The sequence below is a fragment of the Pelmatolapia mariae genome, linkage group LG17 (genome assembly GCF_036321145.2).
Source record: "Pelmatolapia mariae isolate MD_Pm_ZW linkage group LG17, Pm_UMD_F_2, whole genome shotgun sequence".
Classification (NCBI taxonomy): domain Eukaryota; kingdom Metazoa; phylum Chordata; class Actinopteri; order Cichliformes; family Cichlidae; genus Pelmatolapia; species Pelmatolapia mariae.
The window spans coordinates 7,379,502-7,397,772 of NC_086242.1; the positions used below are offsets into that span (position 1 = coordinate 7,379,502).

The window sequence follows — 18,271 nt, forward strand, 5'->3', positions numbered from 1 at the left end:
CCAAGAGAGAAAAAGAAAACTTGTGAAAAACACTGTATATAGAATTTATACTATTTCAGGTTATAAGACTCCTGCAATGTCCTTATCTCTTATGTGCATTTGTGGTGAGAAGCTCAGTCTTTTGTACAGGGCTCAGAGTAGAGACAGTACTCCTACACATTGAAAGGAGCCAGTTGATGTGGTTGGCATGCCTGAGCAGAATGCCTCCTATGTGCCTTATAGGTGAGGAGTCCAGGTCATGGCCCAGGATATGTTGGCGAGACAACACCTCTAAGTGGGTTTGGGAGAGGGCAGCTCTGCTAGTCTGCTCCCACAACCTGATAGATAGATGGATGATGTTAAAATCTGGCATATAGCCAAGAACTAAGAGGTTAAAAAAAAGTGAAATTTGAAGGTCACTACGACCTTTCACGGAATTCTCATCACTGCCAAGTCTTAGGAACACCCACAGGGAATTTCATTACATCTGGCCACAAACTCAAACTCAAACTAAAGAACAAACTTTTTTGCGGTCAAATGTTTCTTGGCGACCTTATGTCTATGGACATTTATACGCCATTCATGATTAAATCAAACTTTCCCAACATCTAATCATTTCAACTTTTAATCAGAGCGAACCCTTGGGCCAAAGCTGAAGAAATCCCCTCAAGGAATTCGTGAGATATCTCTCACCGTGGAACACGAACTCTGCATAACCAAAAAATTGCCTCATAATCTGGAATGAACCGTCTCCGAGTCTTGCCTCAAATGCCCCTCACGCCCATTTCTGTTCAGGCGGGAAATTAAGTGAATGTCGCGCAAAAAGACAGAAAGGACAGACACTGATCGCCTTTTCATTCTCTTTGTACTTTGTCCTTTATATCTCGCATACACTTTGTAAAAGAGGCAGCGGAGGCATCCTACTGGGCCCCTCTCATCCTGGCAGGCGAGCTGAGGGCTAATCCAGTTAGGTGACTTTCACAGTCCTCCGATAAGCAGAGAGAAAACCTTGTAATGCACCCACGCCTGACAATGAGCCAAGTCATTGGCACGGCTAGCAGAGCACGCTACAGTAGGCTCATTCAAACGAGAGCAGAACACACCACAAAAGATCACATATAGCTTGACCGCAGTGCATACAAATACGATCGATTGGGATGTTTTGTAACTGTCAGAGGTATTAAAAGCTCCTGCTACAAGCTCAAAATTGTTTGGGCTCTGTAGTGATGTAAATAAGAGGCAGCTTCTCTTACTGTAATTCTGTGTTTTGTGTATGTAGGGCAGTGGGTGCTCTTGTTTGAGTTAATTAGGCTCCTGATTATTAATTATACAAATGCTTATGATTTTTTATAAATGTATTCCTTCAGTAAAGTTTTCCTTTTCTCAGCCATACTGGAAGGAACCAGTTGAGGCCCAATTTGATGTGAATGCAGTTGTTCCTCATTAGCTGCCCTCTGTAACTTTCCAGGCCATTTATCCGGCCATATGGAGACAGATTCCTATGCATTAGACATGAGACTTTGCGCCCGCTTTTCCTAATTAGTGCTCTATTGTTGAAACCCCAAATGCCAATTAACAGCCACTCCTGCAAACACAGGCTCAAACAAGGTCTCCCTTCTTTTCAACACCCTTCCCTCGCCACCAGCCTCACAGCTGCAGCGTGTTGATCGCCCGAGCCGAGGGGATCAACATCCCCCAGTGGGACCTTATCTCCCTCTATCACCACTTGCATTAACATAACGTAAATGGCCGATTTCCCTCCCCTCTGGGCTCTTGCTGTTCCCCCTCCTAATATCGATGATGGCATTAGGAGCTGTGCGCTCTTCCAATGAGCGGACGGCTGGAGGGGGAGGGGGGTGTTCCAACTGAGGTGTTAGCTGCTAAATAAATGAACTGTCACCACCTCGTAAGTTGGTACTAAATAAATAAATACATCAAAATATACGTCTAAAAAGCCTCACAACAAAGCAGAAGAGGAAAGCTTAGACCTTAAGTAATCTAAACACTGAATAGCCAGTGGCGCTGAGAGATTAAGAAAGGGCGCATGGAGAACACTCAAGAGCAGATAATATTATTGCGATTTTTAGCATTTTGCGACGTGCCGGAATGACATAAATTGTGACTTATCGTGGATTAAACTTTGTCAGTATACTTTTTATCCAAAAGGATAAACCTATCTCACTTGATCATACCAGCACTGTCCCTAAAACCTGCCATAAATGTTGCCATAAGACGGAGTCAGTCTGATATCAGTCTGCGATTAAATGAGGTCAACTTGGCAGTTGCATGCAGTCTGTTTCAGGCAATTAATTGTTGCAGCAAGTAACAGTGAGAAATCTAAAAATCACATATCTGTTGCTTTTACATTACATTTGCACTCAACAACATCCTGTTCTATAGGAATATAACCAGAGTACAACCGGCCAGCTGAGTCAAGTCCCCTCATGCTCATCCACAAAGACTCATTCAGACTGATGGCAACATGTTGGCGATCTGTCATTTCTAAATTAGAGAGGAATCTCTCTGAGAGTGATTGCAATCAGTCCAGGTCCAGATGACTGCTTACAGAAAGGCTGCCTCCGATCAGCTGACCTTTGCAACTGCTTTGTAATCAGAAGTGTTTGTAAGTGTGAAACATCCTCAAGCTCTGGGCAACCATTTAATCACCACAAGTTACAATTGGCCCTATTTTTACTGTGACTGAGCCGCCAGCTTGCTCTGAATTAGGGGGTAGCTTTGTCAAGCTAAGTGTGTCCAGTGTCGGATGTTTTCAGCTGAGCTGATTTAATAAAAGTTTGTTCTGCTAACATTGTCTCAGGCTGGTGGTGGATGATACGTGCCCTCTTGTTTGCAGTATTCCCACAGTATTTTATCAAATATCGTTCTTTGCTGTCCCTGTATCGATACAATATAGACTATGCATTGTTAATTTAAACGGATTTCACAACATAAAACTAGTATATACAGTCAATAAACATATATATATATAGATATATAGATATAGATATAGATATATATAGATATATGAATAAAGAGTAAAACCTACACATTCGCACAAGTCAAGGACCTTTGCAAGAAGTAAAATTCAACTTCTGAGGAGGGAAATATGAGCGTGTAAAACGGTTTGTGATGTGTGATCTTGGTGTCGAACAGCATCAGAACCCACAGCATGGGCCGTGAGCGCGGTACAGTACAACGCAGTGTGTGTGTGTGTGTGTGTGTGTGTGTGTGTCCGTCCTTCTGGAAAGCCTGACAAGGAGTCTATACTGAACACAAAGAAGCTGCCATGGTGCACAGGGGATGATGGTGTTGGCGTGGTATTGAGACAACGGGTCAGACCCCCCATCTGGTCTCGCGTGCACACACACACACACACACACACACACACACACACACACACAGATTAACCACCAGCACAGAGGGAAGCAGCAAAATGGCTCTCCGCCAGCCAGATTGTGTAAATGAGTGCGTCTCTGTTTATGCATGTGACCAGACAGTGAGAGACACATTGGCGAGCTGCCACTGCGAGATTTTCCTAAAAGACAACTGATGCAAGCAAACGCACTTGCAGACGTAGAAAATTAGAAGCATAAAGGCACTGTGGTTGAAGCCTCTGACTGCCTTTATCCCTCAAAATTGCAAGAAAACCCAAATTGTTGATTTAGGCAACAACATAAGTGGTTATGAGAAAAATATAGCTTTGTCTGTGTTCTCTCTTGCTGGATTGAGTTTGGATAAATTCACATTTCATTTGTGATGCATCATGAATTCCGAAGCTGCTGTTAAGTATATAATTTCAGCATTACTGAAGTGGACTTTACTCTACTTCAGAAAATGGATTTTTAATCCACTTCAAATATATATTTAAGCTTAGTGAGTGTAATTACTCATGCTCAGCTAAGGTACTCAATCTTTCAAAGAAGCAAGAAGATTGAAAGAAAAGAGGAAAAAAAATGATGGCATAAAAAGAGTGACAGTTTTAAAAAAAAAGAACAAAAGGGCTTCAAGTGGAACATGATACGATGGCGCTGAAGACTAATTACCCACTTCACGACAAAAAAGTACCCACTTTCACTCTGAAAAAAACCTTAATTATTACTAAGCCATATATTTTACAGGGACACTAAAATTTTAAGAAATACAAGCGGTAGTAAAGTAAAATTAATTTAAAGCTATATTTTACCTAGATACAGATTTTAAGCTGGACTCTTCCTGAACCAACCCTCACATTTATCCAGGCCCAGGACCAGCACTAGGAATACGCTACCTTGTGAAACCCTGAGGGGGAATCAGGTCTTTCACATGTAAGCTTAACATGTTAACCAGTACCAAAGCTTATATTTTGCAATAGTGAATTTTGATGTCCAGCAACCTGGAAAGAGGAGAACAAGAATGTGTTCTTCCATATTCATTTGAGGAACATATCTTGGTAGTAATGGTCCTTATGCTTTCAGTGAGTAACATGTCTGGACTGCAGGCAGCCCACTTTAGCACACATAGACATTTAGACCTCCTGTTGTAACACACAAGTGCAGAACATGTCTTAGCATTATCTTACTGAAATAAGCAAGGGTTTACCCTGAAAAACATGCCAACTGGAGCATATACACTGCTCCAAAACATGTAAGTGTTTTTCAGCATTAATGTTGCCTTCACAGATGCACACGTTACTTTGTTAAATCCCCCCTCATCTCGTTAAAGTTGTTGGCTTTAAAAGATAATAAACCACATGACATTACAGCTGTTTAGCCCACTGGTCAGACCACAGCACAGGTTTTCACTTTTCCTCCGAGACAAGCCCACAGAAGGTGTTCAGTTTCATGGGTCTTGTTTATTTTATTTTTTACTCTGACCTGCTTTTGTGGATGCAGTGACAAACTGTGTTCACTTACAATGGCTTTCAGACAATGGCTCTTCCCAAGCCCATTCCACTACAAACTCCGATCTGATATTGGGTTTTGGCCTTGTCCCTTGGACACAGATTTGTCTGGATACTCCCTGGATACTGAACTGATGCAAGCTTGGTAAGCCCTTCAACAGTTATTATGAATCAAAGTTTCAGCCAGTATTTTTTTTAAGAATTTAATTTGTCCATCCTTTTGTTGCTCCTGTCCACAACTTAGAAACTAGTTGAAAATGTGTATTCTCTATACAAACACAATAACATCTTTCAGTTCAAAATTTCAATGGTTTACTCAGCATCCCAGCCTGTGACAGACTGATGACCTGTCCAGGGTGTACCACGCGCTCTATGACTCTATGACAGTTATAGCCCTATTTTTCTCTCAGATTAATAACATCATTGCAACCAAACAAAATGGCAAACTTGTAAAAAAGGAAAGATAGCGCCTTCCTTCTTTTGTGCTATAATTCTTCAGGAACGGTGGAAACCACAGCTATTTTCGTGTAAAGTTTAAAGAAACTTGCCAGCAATGTGGATAAATCATAAATTGGATTACAATAGAAACTGAAGTAGGGCTACTGGATAATAAAAGAGAGTAATAATAAAAAAAAATTAAAAAGAAAAAAAAAAAAAAAAAGAGTCCCATCAACACCATTCTAATTCCTCTGATGTGACCCTGCGGGGCGGAGAGTATTCTCACACAAGCACGACTTATCAAAAGAAGTTTCAGTGCTGCTGTGCTCATTTTTCAACCCACTCGCTTTTCTTTTGCCTGACAAATTCGCTCGTTTGTGACATGAAACAAAATTTCTTCACTTTGAACTTTGAAACCAGGGAGTTTCAACACAGTCTTCTATTTGGGCAACACCCCGTCAGGAGTACAGTGTGGTATCTGCTGGTGTGTGAGCATGTATGCAAGTAACACATGCAACCTCCCAGGGCACCAGGACCAGCTTTCACATGGACATTTTTTTTTTCCTAAAAATAAATAAAGAAATAAAATAACATGGCCTTGTCCAATTTTGTGTGTTCAAGTGCACTTTAATAACCTGCTTCATTTAATAAATCTTCATGAATATAATTAAGAGCAGTCCAAGGGGAGTCATTTGGCACAGGGCGTTCACAATCAACAGAGCAGCTCATTTGCATTTTGCTCTCCCACAGGATTTAATGCCATAAACCATACAACCTTATGAACAAGCAAGGAACTGTTTTCCTGCGGCCTACAATCCAAGCAAACAACATACAAGCTGATAAATCAAGCTGCTTGGTCTAAAAACACACTGTAAAGACCAAAAATAAATAAATAAATCATAACATGTCACAGTGATGGAAACCATCACTTCATCATATCACTTAGAAAGTTTTGGAGTTCAAATTTACAAGTATCCAATTTCCACCGATACAATAGCGTTAAATGAAACTGGCATTCTAGTTCTCAACATGCTAAAACAACAAAAAAGAGAAAGAAAAAATGTTAAATAAATAAATTAGATAAAAATTAAATAATGTCTCTTTGTAGACTTGTGGTTAGGCGACCTGGTAAAAATGACACGGTCTATATTCACCACACATAAGCACGCAACAACCTAAATTTAGCTAATGTAGCTAACAGTTTGGCTAATGGCAAGACGTACATCCTGTAATGCTGACGCTAGTATGGGCCTCTCGTCATGGTAAGAATGACACTTTTCCCTTTACACTTAGTTCAGCCACTAAACAAGTGCCATTCAGTTCCACTATATTAAAGATAATGCAGCCATCTCTGAACTTAATTTTTCCAAAACTGGGCAACTTGTACCAAAACAATCTAGCTACACAAACAGCACTACAGGCTAGATGGAAAAATATTTGATTTTTGAAATGGCCCAATTAGAATCATAAAGGCTTATTGCCTATAAAGTCTCTACCTGAGTGGCCGGTTCTCCCGTCCATCATAAATGTGAAAGAAGACTTCCAGCTCCTCCCCCAGATTAGCGCTCATTAGACTCTTCACGTGGACAAACAGATGATGGGTGCTAGCAGGGGTGGATGTCTCCTTCTTACGATGTCGGTGTTCCATCTGCAGGCGAGAGAAGAAAATCAGCACAAGCAGATTTCTCTATATAAAGGAAACCGTTATATATTACGGTTTAGCTGTAATTATGCAAACTGGGAAAAATTCAAACAAACAAGAAAACAACTTGAAACAAGAACAGCTGCAACTGAAATACAGAGTTATAGAGGTGGATTCAAAGAAGGTTAAAAACTCATAACCTCTCAAATGAAAGCTGCTGTATTAGTGATGAATTCAATAACAAGTAATGTTCCCCTGAGGCTTCTCACTGCAGGCAGAAGGACCTATTTGAATTTGCATATATTTGAAGAGCAGAAAGATATAGATGTTGATATACATCAGGCTAATATGGGATGTAATACTGCAGGCTGGCAGCTCAGAGGCTAAAATGTGGGAGATGAAGCTGCACTGTCTGGCTCTTTCTTTGTTGCAGCCATTATGCCAATATAGCAACTCAGACTGGTGTTTAAGCAGCACACTTGCCGAGCATTTAGAGTGCTGTGCAAAACTCTTGAGCCACCCCTCATTACGTTCCATTTTCCTTTTAAAGAACCACACTCATTTCTTGTGATGTATCTGGTACTTTAGTTGATTCATCTACTGTTCACTGAAGCTTCATCAGAAATGACCTCTTGGCTTCTCAGTGGAAGGCTGGCTGTCAAGAAGCCATTCTTAAAGAAGACAATATGTATGGAAAAAATCAGGAGGGAGCCTCTACAGGCATCTGTAAAACACGGTGGAAGCTATGTCAAGGTTTGGGGCTGATTTTCAGCCAGTGCTGTTAGGTGTTTGTCAAAATTGATGGAATTATGATTGCAAAATAGTACTCTCAGATTTAGTTCCACCATGCTGTATCATCTGGGAGGCATTTGAACTTTGGAATGTCCTCTCCAGGCAAGAAACCTTGAGAACTATACCTGAAGACTTCTCTCCAAAAGTTGAATCTGTTCATCTGGACGTAGCGTTTTGTGGAAGAAAGGTTTCGTCACTCATCCAAGTGACGAAACCTTTCTTCCACAAAACGCTACCTCCAGATGAACAGATTCAACTTTTGGAGATTTACTTTCCTGGATGATTGAGAATGCATCAAGACATATACCTGAAGACTACTTTAACTACAAAAGCAGAATGAGAATTCAGTCTGCGTATACAAAATATTGACTTTCAAGCTTGTTAAAGTCTATAAATTTGGATTTTCCCTTATATGTTGTGTTTCTATGCATTTCTGCCTGTTTCAATAAATGGCAACAACATGGGCAAGACCTCCGCACAGCACTTTATCTTTAAGGAGGCCAAATCGGGGTTTTTTGACAGAAAGAAGCAGAAAGCAAATGGTAAATGGCCTGTATTTATATAGCGCTTTACTAGTCCCTAAGGACCCCAAAGCGCTTTACATATCCAGTCATCCACCCATTCACACACACATTCACACACTGGTGATGGCAAGCTACGTTGTAGCCACAGCCACCCTGGGGCGCACTGACAGAGGCGAGGCTGCCGGACACTGGCGCCACCGGGCCCTCTGACCACCACCAGTAGGCAACGGGTAAAGTGTCTTGCCCAAGGACACAACGACCGAGACTGTCCAAGCCGGGGCTCGAACCGGCAACCTTCCGATTACAAGGCGAACTCCCAACTCTTGAGCCATGATCGCCCCATTTGAGCCATGATCGCCCCATTGCAACATCTTAAACATTGCGATTCACACAAACGTTTTAAAAAAAATACAAAGTCAAATAGTTCAGCACAATTTCAGATCTCAATGCTTTAGTGGTGGATGATATTACTTGCCATATTACATCAATCTGTACCAAAAAGATCAATAAGGCCTCATACAGGATGGTGTGGTGTGTGTACACACATTAGAGCTCTGTTTATAAAAGGTTCATCATAATCTGCTGTCAACAGCCAAAAATACACACGCGCACAACACACACATACACACAAATATACACAAAGCACCAGATGGCCACTAGAGCCACTGCCAAATTTGGCCTCGCATCCACTTTTGTTGTAAAACATAAGAAAATCGGAAGGAGGGGAGCAAGAGATGGGGATCAGGACAGAAGAAAGGGAAATGGATAAAGACAATGCAAGAACTGAGTGTAGTAAAGCTTCACCACAAAACAGCACACACACAGTATATTAATAGTGGATATAATATGGTTTACAGGATTATAATGATGGTTTGGTTGTCAAATTTAAATAGTGTTGCATTGTACAGCATAGGTGACTTTGTTGAAATGCACTTGTCGCCGCAACATTTCAAGCTCAAGGAATTATGAAGCTGCGTACCAGGCAACAAATAATCTTACTAAAACGAACTAAAACACACTTGTCATGTCTTAATTCAAGGTATTAACGGATACTGTCGCATACACAGTTAGTTACCCTATGTGCAAATGTAGTCAGAAGTTTTATTTAAGGCTTCAGTCACCCACCCACCCACACACACACACGAGTAATCATGTTCTCTCTGGCCGAGAGACAGGTCAGTGACCTCCTGGCAACTCTGGTTGCTAGGGTAAAACGTGTGTTGCTCGCAGTTGCTGCAGTGGGTGAGATTGGTCACAAAGAGGATGCTGTACCAAAAACCTCCTCATGATTGCTTCAGTTGCTAGCAGATTGCTAAAGTAGCCTTTAGTTTGCATGGAAGACACTGACCCGTCAGAACACCCTCCTCAGCTATTAGCAAAGCGGCTATGAAACTGAAAAAGTTCAAAAGCTAACAAACCAAAGTTAAAAAGAGAACGTGTCACTCCAGCCACCACATGTCAAGATTCACTCAAGTTTCACTACCACTTTGCATTACAGGTCACAAGACCTGTAATGTTTTTCCCTGCAGCCAGACAGATTAGCTCAACTTTACAAAAACCTGTCTGCGGAGATGATGATTTGCATGCTAAAGTGAAAAATTGTGAGATTAAGAAACAAGTTCTCTAAATGTGCTCAAAAACCATGCTACAAATCACTTTACCTTTGCAGTTTCAGTCAAAACTATAAAAACATTTTGTTTTTGTGTGAGATCCCTGAAAAGAAACAGAGAAACAGAATTATCTAACAGCAAGACAAACTACTCCCAGCAGGGCTGAACTCCTGGTTCTGACGTAAAATTACTAGGTCTGAGGAAGGCCTAATTTATACTGTGGGATTTTATTACGAGGTTATTTTCAGTGTGTCATTTCAGCCAGCAGCCCGGCGGGAACAGTGTGTGGTTTTGTGACAGCTTCAGCATGACTAGACACAAAGCATAGACATGACAGGCTGGCAGCCTGACTGGCAACACACAATGGTGTGGTCAACAAGGAGAGGCTGAGAGGTAGCTGAACAGAGAACGAGAACATGACCGTGTGTGTGCCAGCCAAACTGTCCTACAGACTGTCAAACGACAAGGAAATTCTAGAAGAGACAGGTCAAACTGAGGCCACAAATTTGTAGCTGTTCTTTCTGTCCCTTTCTACATCAATGTTTAAGCCTCCTTTCATCCCTCTTTTAAACTTGAGAATGAAAGTCGTGCAGGAATTTAAAGATCTGTATGAAGGCTTGTCTCTCTTTAGTGATAAGCTGAACCATAAGAGCCATAGAAGAAATATTACAACCACATGTCCAGGGCAAAGAGCTGAGCTATGATCTATTACTACTGAGTGAACTTCCACTGTTAATGAAGTCATCACTGGGGGATCTAAACTCGGGTCTTCTTTGCTCACGCTCTGAGCTCAGTCCCAGAGGAAAACAATGGAAAGCCTTAAGCAGATTAGTCTTTGCTCTACACATGACTCGCATGAGCTAATTAGACATAAAGGTTTTTTTTTCTCACTTTAAAGCTACAACCAAATATAATGCTTCAACAAGTGTCTGTTTAAAGGATTTAAGTCCAATAAAAATCTGGTCCTCCATCTCCACAAATATTTAGTTTTGATGCATTTTGTCGTATGGTATTACAAAGTAGGGGTTTTTCTTTCCCCTAATCTGACAAAAAGAGAAAATTGTTGATTCACTATGCTGTTCTTCACTAATTCTTCAGGGAAGCATATGTTTTCAGGCTGCTATATACACTTTTCCAGACAGTCACTAATACAGGGTTTCTCCTGGCACACACTAAAGTAGCTGTGAATGTACCCCAGAGGAAAATCATCAGGAAATGATTTAGTCAAGGATATAACGCTTTTGAATACTTTTTCAAATGGCCAGCAATAAGAAGAAAATGTATGTATTTCTGTTATGTGCAGTAACACAGACTGAAGTATCAAATAATACTTATAGGCACAGCTACCCAACCCCAAAGGCCCATTCCGAGCCAGGAACACTCAGTACTGCTGCCTGTGAATAATCACTATTACCATATGTTGATGTTGTACCTTCTTTGTTCAAGGGAAAAATGGGGGAAAAAAAGAATATTACATTTGGGGATTTTTTCCTTGTAGATGTATTATTTTATTATCAGAAAATACAGAGCTGGGTTTTTTCTCATAAATCCACAAGCTTGGAATTTTTGCTAGGAATACCACCACCTTCTATGACCCTGTAATTACTTTTCCTTTGTTTTTTTAAATAGATGTAAATTGGCATGCATATACCATGTTTACATTTACAGTGTTGTTTCTCATTATATAGAATGAGAAGGGTTTATGAGATAGCATTAAGGCATTTACAAGCGTACATAAAATCTCTTTTTAATCCACTGTCGTTGCTTGTTTTCATTCTCACTCAGCAGATATCACACAATTCCTTGAAACAATGCAGCAGTTAAGCCACATTTTCCTACAGTAATACCGCACTGGCATTTTAGCACGCACACACAGGCAAACACAAACACGCACACAAGTACACACAGACACACCGCATAATCCCCATGTCAATTTAATTGAGCCACGCCGCAGAAGCACCGACAGAAACAAAGACGCGGTTCTCACAAACAAAGATCTCACAGGGAAATATTGATGTAATTTGGACTCATTGAGATATTGCATCTTGGTGTGAGGGTTCCTTGCGTATTTTCGTAAGTGGATGGCGGCAGTGAATGACTGCCCCTTTATCTCGACCCAGTATGGAGAAATGGCAGTCACTTGTTCATTTTATACACCGTTTAATAGAGGTGGAGAAAGCTTTCTTTGTGCTTTTCCTGCTTTTGTTTTGACAACAACAACAAAAAAAATAACAGATGGATTAAGGGGTTCAATTACCCTTGCGAAGGAAGAGCCGACACAGAGTGTGTGTGCGTGTGTGTGTGATACAATTCCCCCCACACCATATGAGGGCAGAGAAGTGGTTGCCATGGTAGCAGCGATTGGGGCTTGGAGAAAGTGGGAAGGAGAGGCAGGGAGCAAACAGTAGGGAAAGGAAGGAGAGAAATACAGAAGCAGATGGATGAGGGGGAAAAAAGAAAAAAAAAATCGGTCCATCAAGTGTACCTCATGCGAGGATGAGAGTGGTATCAGTAACTCGCTGAGCTTACTCTAAATTTGTTTTGCCAAATGCTGGTTCTAAGGGTCAAGCATGGACTTCCAATCCCAAAGCTTTAGCCCACACCGAGACATGTTCAAGTTTCTTGGAGAAAGCGGATATGTTAACAGCTCAGTAAAATGCAGAGAAACATGTGGAAAAAAGCTCAAAAAAGGTTATTAAATACTATGAGCGAAATCCTTCAGCATCCTTTACAGCAGTCCTATAACCGTTAGGGATCAGTGCCATAGATTTTTATATAAGCTGCTCTTCAATTTCAAACTGGACCATGGCCCTGTTGTGCCTTTCCTTCTTCTCTCTCACACACATACACTTTCCCAGCGGTGTATGCTCATATTAACTGTGCTAAAGTCAAAGAAATGTTGCTCTACTTCCAACCATTTATAACCTGCAGCATAGACATGGTGGAGAGATCCAGCTCTGTGACTCCAATTAGCATCAATCTGCCTTTGTTGGGACACCTCTCAGTCAAAGCAGCCATGAACCTAACTCCAGTACTCAGATGGAGTTATTAAGAGAATAATATTAATAATAAGTGTTTAAAAAAAAAAAAACTTCAGTAGAGCTGTTACAAAGGAAGAACTTACCCAGGGAGATAATTACTATTTTCTGTACCAGACTAAAAACATGTTTTTCAGTGTTGTAACATCACCCATTTAAACTCTCTAGTCGATGCTGACTGACTCGCTTATGGTGCAAACCTTGAGTGGCCACTGGGGGAATTGCAGTCTTGTCACTTAAGCGTTTACTTAATTCTTCAGCTCCGGATGTTGCCACTTAGTACCAGCTTGAGACTCCATAATCAGCTCCAGCAGTTGCATCACAGCCGGATGGTAACGCAGCCAACCCTGATGAGACTCTCCCTGTGCTACCTTTGGTATTTCATAGCAGCAAGAGTTTTCTACTTCTATCAATTTCTAGCACATTTCCATCATGTATTTTGTACAGGTACAAATACGGGCACTGGTTCACACAGACTGAAACACTAGTCCACTGTTAGGTCCCACAGTAAGATGGTACTTTTAACAGATCATCCTGCATCTTCATCATTTTCTGCCAATTTTTGTCCCAAAAACTCAGACTCTGGCATCTACATGTACAAATGGATCTAAGAAACTGGCATGTCCAATAATGAGCGCTAGATTATGCTTCTCAGCCTGGTGTTTTCAGAAACTGCACATAAGTGAAGTGAGAAGCAGTACCCACGAGCACCAATTTCTGTTTGAGGAAGCTAGGCGAGCCAATCAGAACCCCATCATCCTTTTTTTTGAAGCGGGGGCTTAAAGAGACGGATGCGAAAGCAGCTACTTTTACACAATGAACTGAAAAGTTCCACAGAAAATTGAGGTGTCAATTTTGTAAAGTCAAAGAGTAAAAAATATGGAACTGGAAGTGAGTATAGCAGGTCCATAATGTCTGCTGTGCCAAGGTAGCAAGGTATTATGCGGGCAGCTAGTTCATACACGGCCTCTGCTATCTATCTGACAACATCTGTCAGCTTTGAGAAAGAAGCTGACAGATGTTGTCAGTGATAGACAGTTCCTTAAATCCACTTAGAGGTTGGCAAGATCAAACCAAGTACAATATACTCAGAGGTCAGACATGTTTTGGTTGTTTGCCATCTGTTGTATAAAGTTACCCTTGGCAGCAAATGACAGTTCCTATTAGAAAGTGGATAGATTGTGTACAATACAACAGTAACCCTAAATAGATCTGTATCATTGTCTACATCCTGTATCCAGCCTAAGCCACTGGCTCTAAATTGTAAATACACTGGACATTAAAAAGGCAAATAACACAGGAACTCTAAGGCCACCAATCCAAACTCCTGCCATCGATGTCACTGTCATTCAGTGTCACTGTCCACTCTGCAGGGCAACAACCTCCCAGCAGAGCATTGCTTTCTTTACTTTGTGTGTCTTGTGAGCTGTGTTGAATATAGAGATTTTATCGTACTCTTTCCAAGATGAATCTAGAAGAGACCAGCTCCTTTACGCATCTGCACTCTGGATGGGATCTTAATCTGAGAACAGAGAAGAACTGTGAGGACACTTACCAGTCTGTAAAGCTCTGTGACACTGATTTCATCAGGGTCCACCATACTAAACTCTCGCCTCGGGACCAGGTCCAAGCCAAGCTGTCTGAAAGTCACAGAGAGTATTAATACACTGAAGCTGCAAAATACATACAGATAACACAGTACATGGATTGCAATTGAGTGTTAATTAAGATGCTACTTTATAGCTGCACTGAGCATCAACAACAAAGCGAACAGACCCACAAACACTCAAAGCACAGCTGTCACATCACCCGTCAGTCGCCTAAATACATTTGACAGCTCCTCTGTGGAGCAGATGAAAGAAAAAATCCTCTCCCTTTAGCCCCCTGCTATGCCTACTGTCCTCTTTATCCTCCTTCCTCTCCTCCATCCTTTAACCTTGCCTGTTCCTCTACATTCTTGTTGTTCCATAAACACTAACTCTTACATGCTCCCATCCTCCTGGTCGGTGGTATTAGTGGACCAAAACAGCACACTTGAGTGTGTCTCCTTTTCGGCAATAAGAGAGACAGGCCAGGTCAACCATACAGCAGCAAGGGATGCTCATCGCTGGGGAGGGATGTGAAGCATGTGTGTGTGTTTGAAGAAGGCCCACAGCAGGGAAATGAAGGAGAGCGAAGGGTAAAGGACAGACAGAAAGAGAGAGGGACACAAGTTGTGAGGATTTCTTTTTTTGTCTCTCTCTCTCTCTCTCTCTCTCTCTCTCTCTCTCTCTCTCTATTGCACCCCCACAGCACAGAGAGGATGGAAAGAAGAAAGCAAAGTGAAAGGAAGGATGGAGAGAGTGCTGTCTGTGTGCGGGAAAGAGAGTGTACTGAGTGAAGAGTATGCCTACAGGGAGGGTAGGTGACAACAAAAGGCAGAAGAGAAAGGAAAGATGAAGAGAAGAGTGAGAGGCTGAGGAAGAAGGAGGGAAGTTAGAAAGCTGCAAGAAGCTCCAGGAAAGAAGCAGAGAAAGAAATAAGAGATGAAACTCTTATTTTCAAATGCAGTTTCCTTCAAGTTTTAGATGAGTACCACCACTTATAATGGAAGAGCCAGCTTGTCATGGTGGCTTCACAGATTTTACTGTGTGTCAGTAACTAAAAATATTCCTCATATTTTTGGTAATTCTCAAAGTATAGTGAGGTTTTTTTTTAGACTGATTACACAACCTTGCCTGTAGTAAAAAAAAAACAAAACAACAAAAAAACTTTCTTTAAAACTTTAAACTCTGCAGGTTCTCCCTCACAGTCCACATAAAGTTTGATTTATCTCATTCATTTATTTTGTGGAAGACTGTCATACTGCACTGCAGTTATGCAACCGAGAGCAGAGGTTGGAAAGAATTATATTCAAAGAAGCGCCAAGCTTTTCAAGTCAGCTGCTGAAAAGGATTTCTGTGCTGATGGAACATCAAGCAAACTGAACTACGAATGCACTGACTGGATTTGCCAGATCTGTCTCATTACAATATTAAGTACTCGAATATTGGCCACTGTAAGAGCAATCCTCGTTAAAGTTAAAATTCTGTGTTTTTTCTATCAGTCTGAAAACAAAATTTTCGGCATCACAAGAATCAGTGGCAAGCTCAAAAAGGGAGAGAAAAAGAAAAAAAAATCATCTTCACTCTCGATAGGTGATTTACAGGAAATCTACGCCGTAACCTCTCATTTAACCTTTCTTCCTTTTGCTTTCCTGGGTCCCCACTCTTTGTTGTCGTCAGTTTTGGATCTATTTTCATTTCTATTTATTTCCATTTAAATATTCAATTATATGTCACTCAGGCTTTTCCACTTCTTCGTACATTCCCTCAGCCCATTTTGGTAGTTTCAGCCATCTCCCTTCAGGAATCGCTGACATTTGTGAATCGTTATATTTATCATATTGAAACAGGGATTGTTTATTGATTATTTAGAAACTGGCAAAAAAAAGTTGCCAGAAAGGCACAGAAGTAGCAGTACTGAACTGGCCAGTGACAACAGTTGCAGTCCTGTTTTTTTGCTTTTTACTAAGGGATGGCATTGCATATGAAACATCAGGACATGACCACATGGTAATTAATGCCTCAATTACGCTAATTATAATAATTATGCAGCTGGAAACACTGTAACCTTTCACATAACCTGATGTGCACCTCCAGTGAAATATATCTGCACGCCAGGTCGACACATCCTGCAACGGCTTGATTGGTGTGGAAGTTTGTGGTGTGGGATTCCTATTAAGTCGTAAGTTAGGATGTCAATTTCCCTTCTAACTCCGGTTTAACACGTAACCACACACAAGCATAAATGTGGGCAACAACCTAGGTTATGTCGTAGGCTCTACAAAAGCTACCCTCAGAAGTTCAAATCAGGCACAAGGAGACAGCTGTTCATTCTTTATAGCAAGTTCATATAGTTTTTAGCCTGTTAAATCCAGTTTAAACGGGCATCATATTTGATCTTTAATATCCTCACTTCATTGATGCACTTTGCTATCCAAGCTAACATGCATTAGCTGAGTTTAAATATGGTCACATCCACTTTCAAGAGAAGATAAGTTTGACATTTTGGCTGTTAAGGCTTAAACTTAACTTAATTATTTTCTACTGTGGATCTAGTCATTTTACAAATGGGAAAAAGAACGCCCACTGATGCTGGATTTATATCAGTATTGAAATAAATCCAGTGAGTTACTCATATCTGTATTGGATTAGGGCATCCTTACCAGAAACTATGCCCAACAACCTCATTTAGGCCAAAAACCCCCCTTGCCATTTTTTTTGCTTCACATCCTTAACACAGATAAGGCTGCTGAGTTAATAAAATAAGCTCCCTGTTCCCTCTGTGGAAATTTGTACTTTGAACTATTAGAGAGGAGCTTTTTTCCTTTAATTCTGCTGATGCTTCTATTAAATGTGACCTATGCTATAAATAATGAGGTCATCGTATGTATAAGTAACCCTGTAAACCAAAAAAATTCACTCTTGAATGTCAGAAGCCCCATCCATTTGCTCTCCAAACCTTCTGTTTGTGAGAGGCAGCCAATCAGGAGAAAGCTGGGTTTCAGGAAGGGCTAAAGGAGCTAAACTGGATTGTTTCAGACACAGAGTGACCCAGGGAGCTTCACAAAAGCCCACTATAAGGTGAATAAGGATACAGTTGGAAATGAGCATAGCAAGCCCCTTTAAATCACCTAAAATCAAAATCATCAGTGGTAGGAGCAGTTTAAATAATGAATTATTGGTTCTTGAAAAGGAACAATGCAAACATGTCAAAAAGCCACATGTGGACATTGTAAACCCTCTCACTGCCCTTATTCTACTCACTCGTTGCCCCAGTCCAATCTTGCTGTGATGTGCTGCTTGACGTCCCTCAAACGGTCATGAGTGAGGTGGCCAACCAGCACCTGCCTCCTCAGGTCCAAGATTTCATTCATCACGTGCCAAAGCCGGTGGAACAAATCCCCCTCATTTTTCTGGAGGTTTGGAAAAGGGGAGAAAAGAAGAGGGGGGGGGGGGGGGGGGGGGAAGAAATGAGAAGAATAGCAGTCAAAGGCAACGAATGAAAGGAAAATTCATAATCAGCTAAAGACAGAATGAGGATGACAGAAGGAAAGGCACAGATAAGGAGATCAAAATATACAGTTGTGCCAACGCTGCCACCCAAAAACATAAGTGAAAACATGAAAAGTGACGGAACGCACATTAGAGAACCAAATCGACACTGAGAAGAAGACAGCGACCCAGAGAGAGAAGACAAGAAGAGCTTAAAATGGATTTGTGCAAATTAGCTTCAGTGTCCTGCTGCTTTTTGCTGCAAATGCATGCACTTTGATCTAGACGTATTCA

At 41.1% G+C, this 18,271-nt stretch overlaps 1 protein-coding gene across 4 annotated transcripts in view; it reads right to left on the reverse strand.

Annotated features, from left to right (window-relative positions):
* Positions 1-18,271, reverse strand: part of dock4b (dedicator of cytokinesis 4b) — a 135,761-nt gene that overhangs the window by 75,144 nt on the left and 42,346 nt on the right. For all 4 annotated transcript variants that reach the window (XM_063500654.1, XM_063500653.1, XM_063500655.1 and 1 more), the window contains exons 6-8: positions 17,750-17,898; positions 14,458-14,542; positions 6,793-6,944 (exon numbers count right to left, since the gene is read on the reverse strand). In XM_063500654.1, coding sequence (XP_063356724.1) covers positions 6,793-6,944; positions 14,458-14,542; positions 17,750-17,898 — 386 coding nt within the window. The remainder of the gene's footprint in view (positions 1-6,792; positions 6,945-14,457; positions 14,543-17,749; positions 17,899-18,271) is intronic.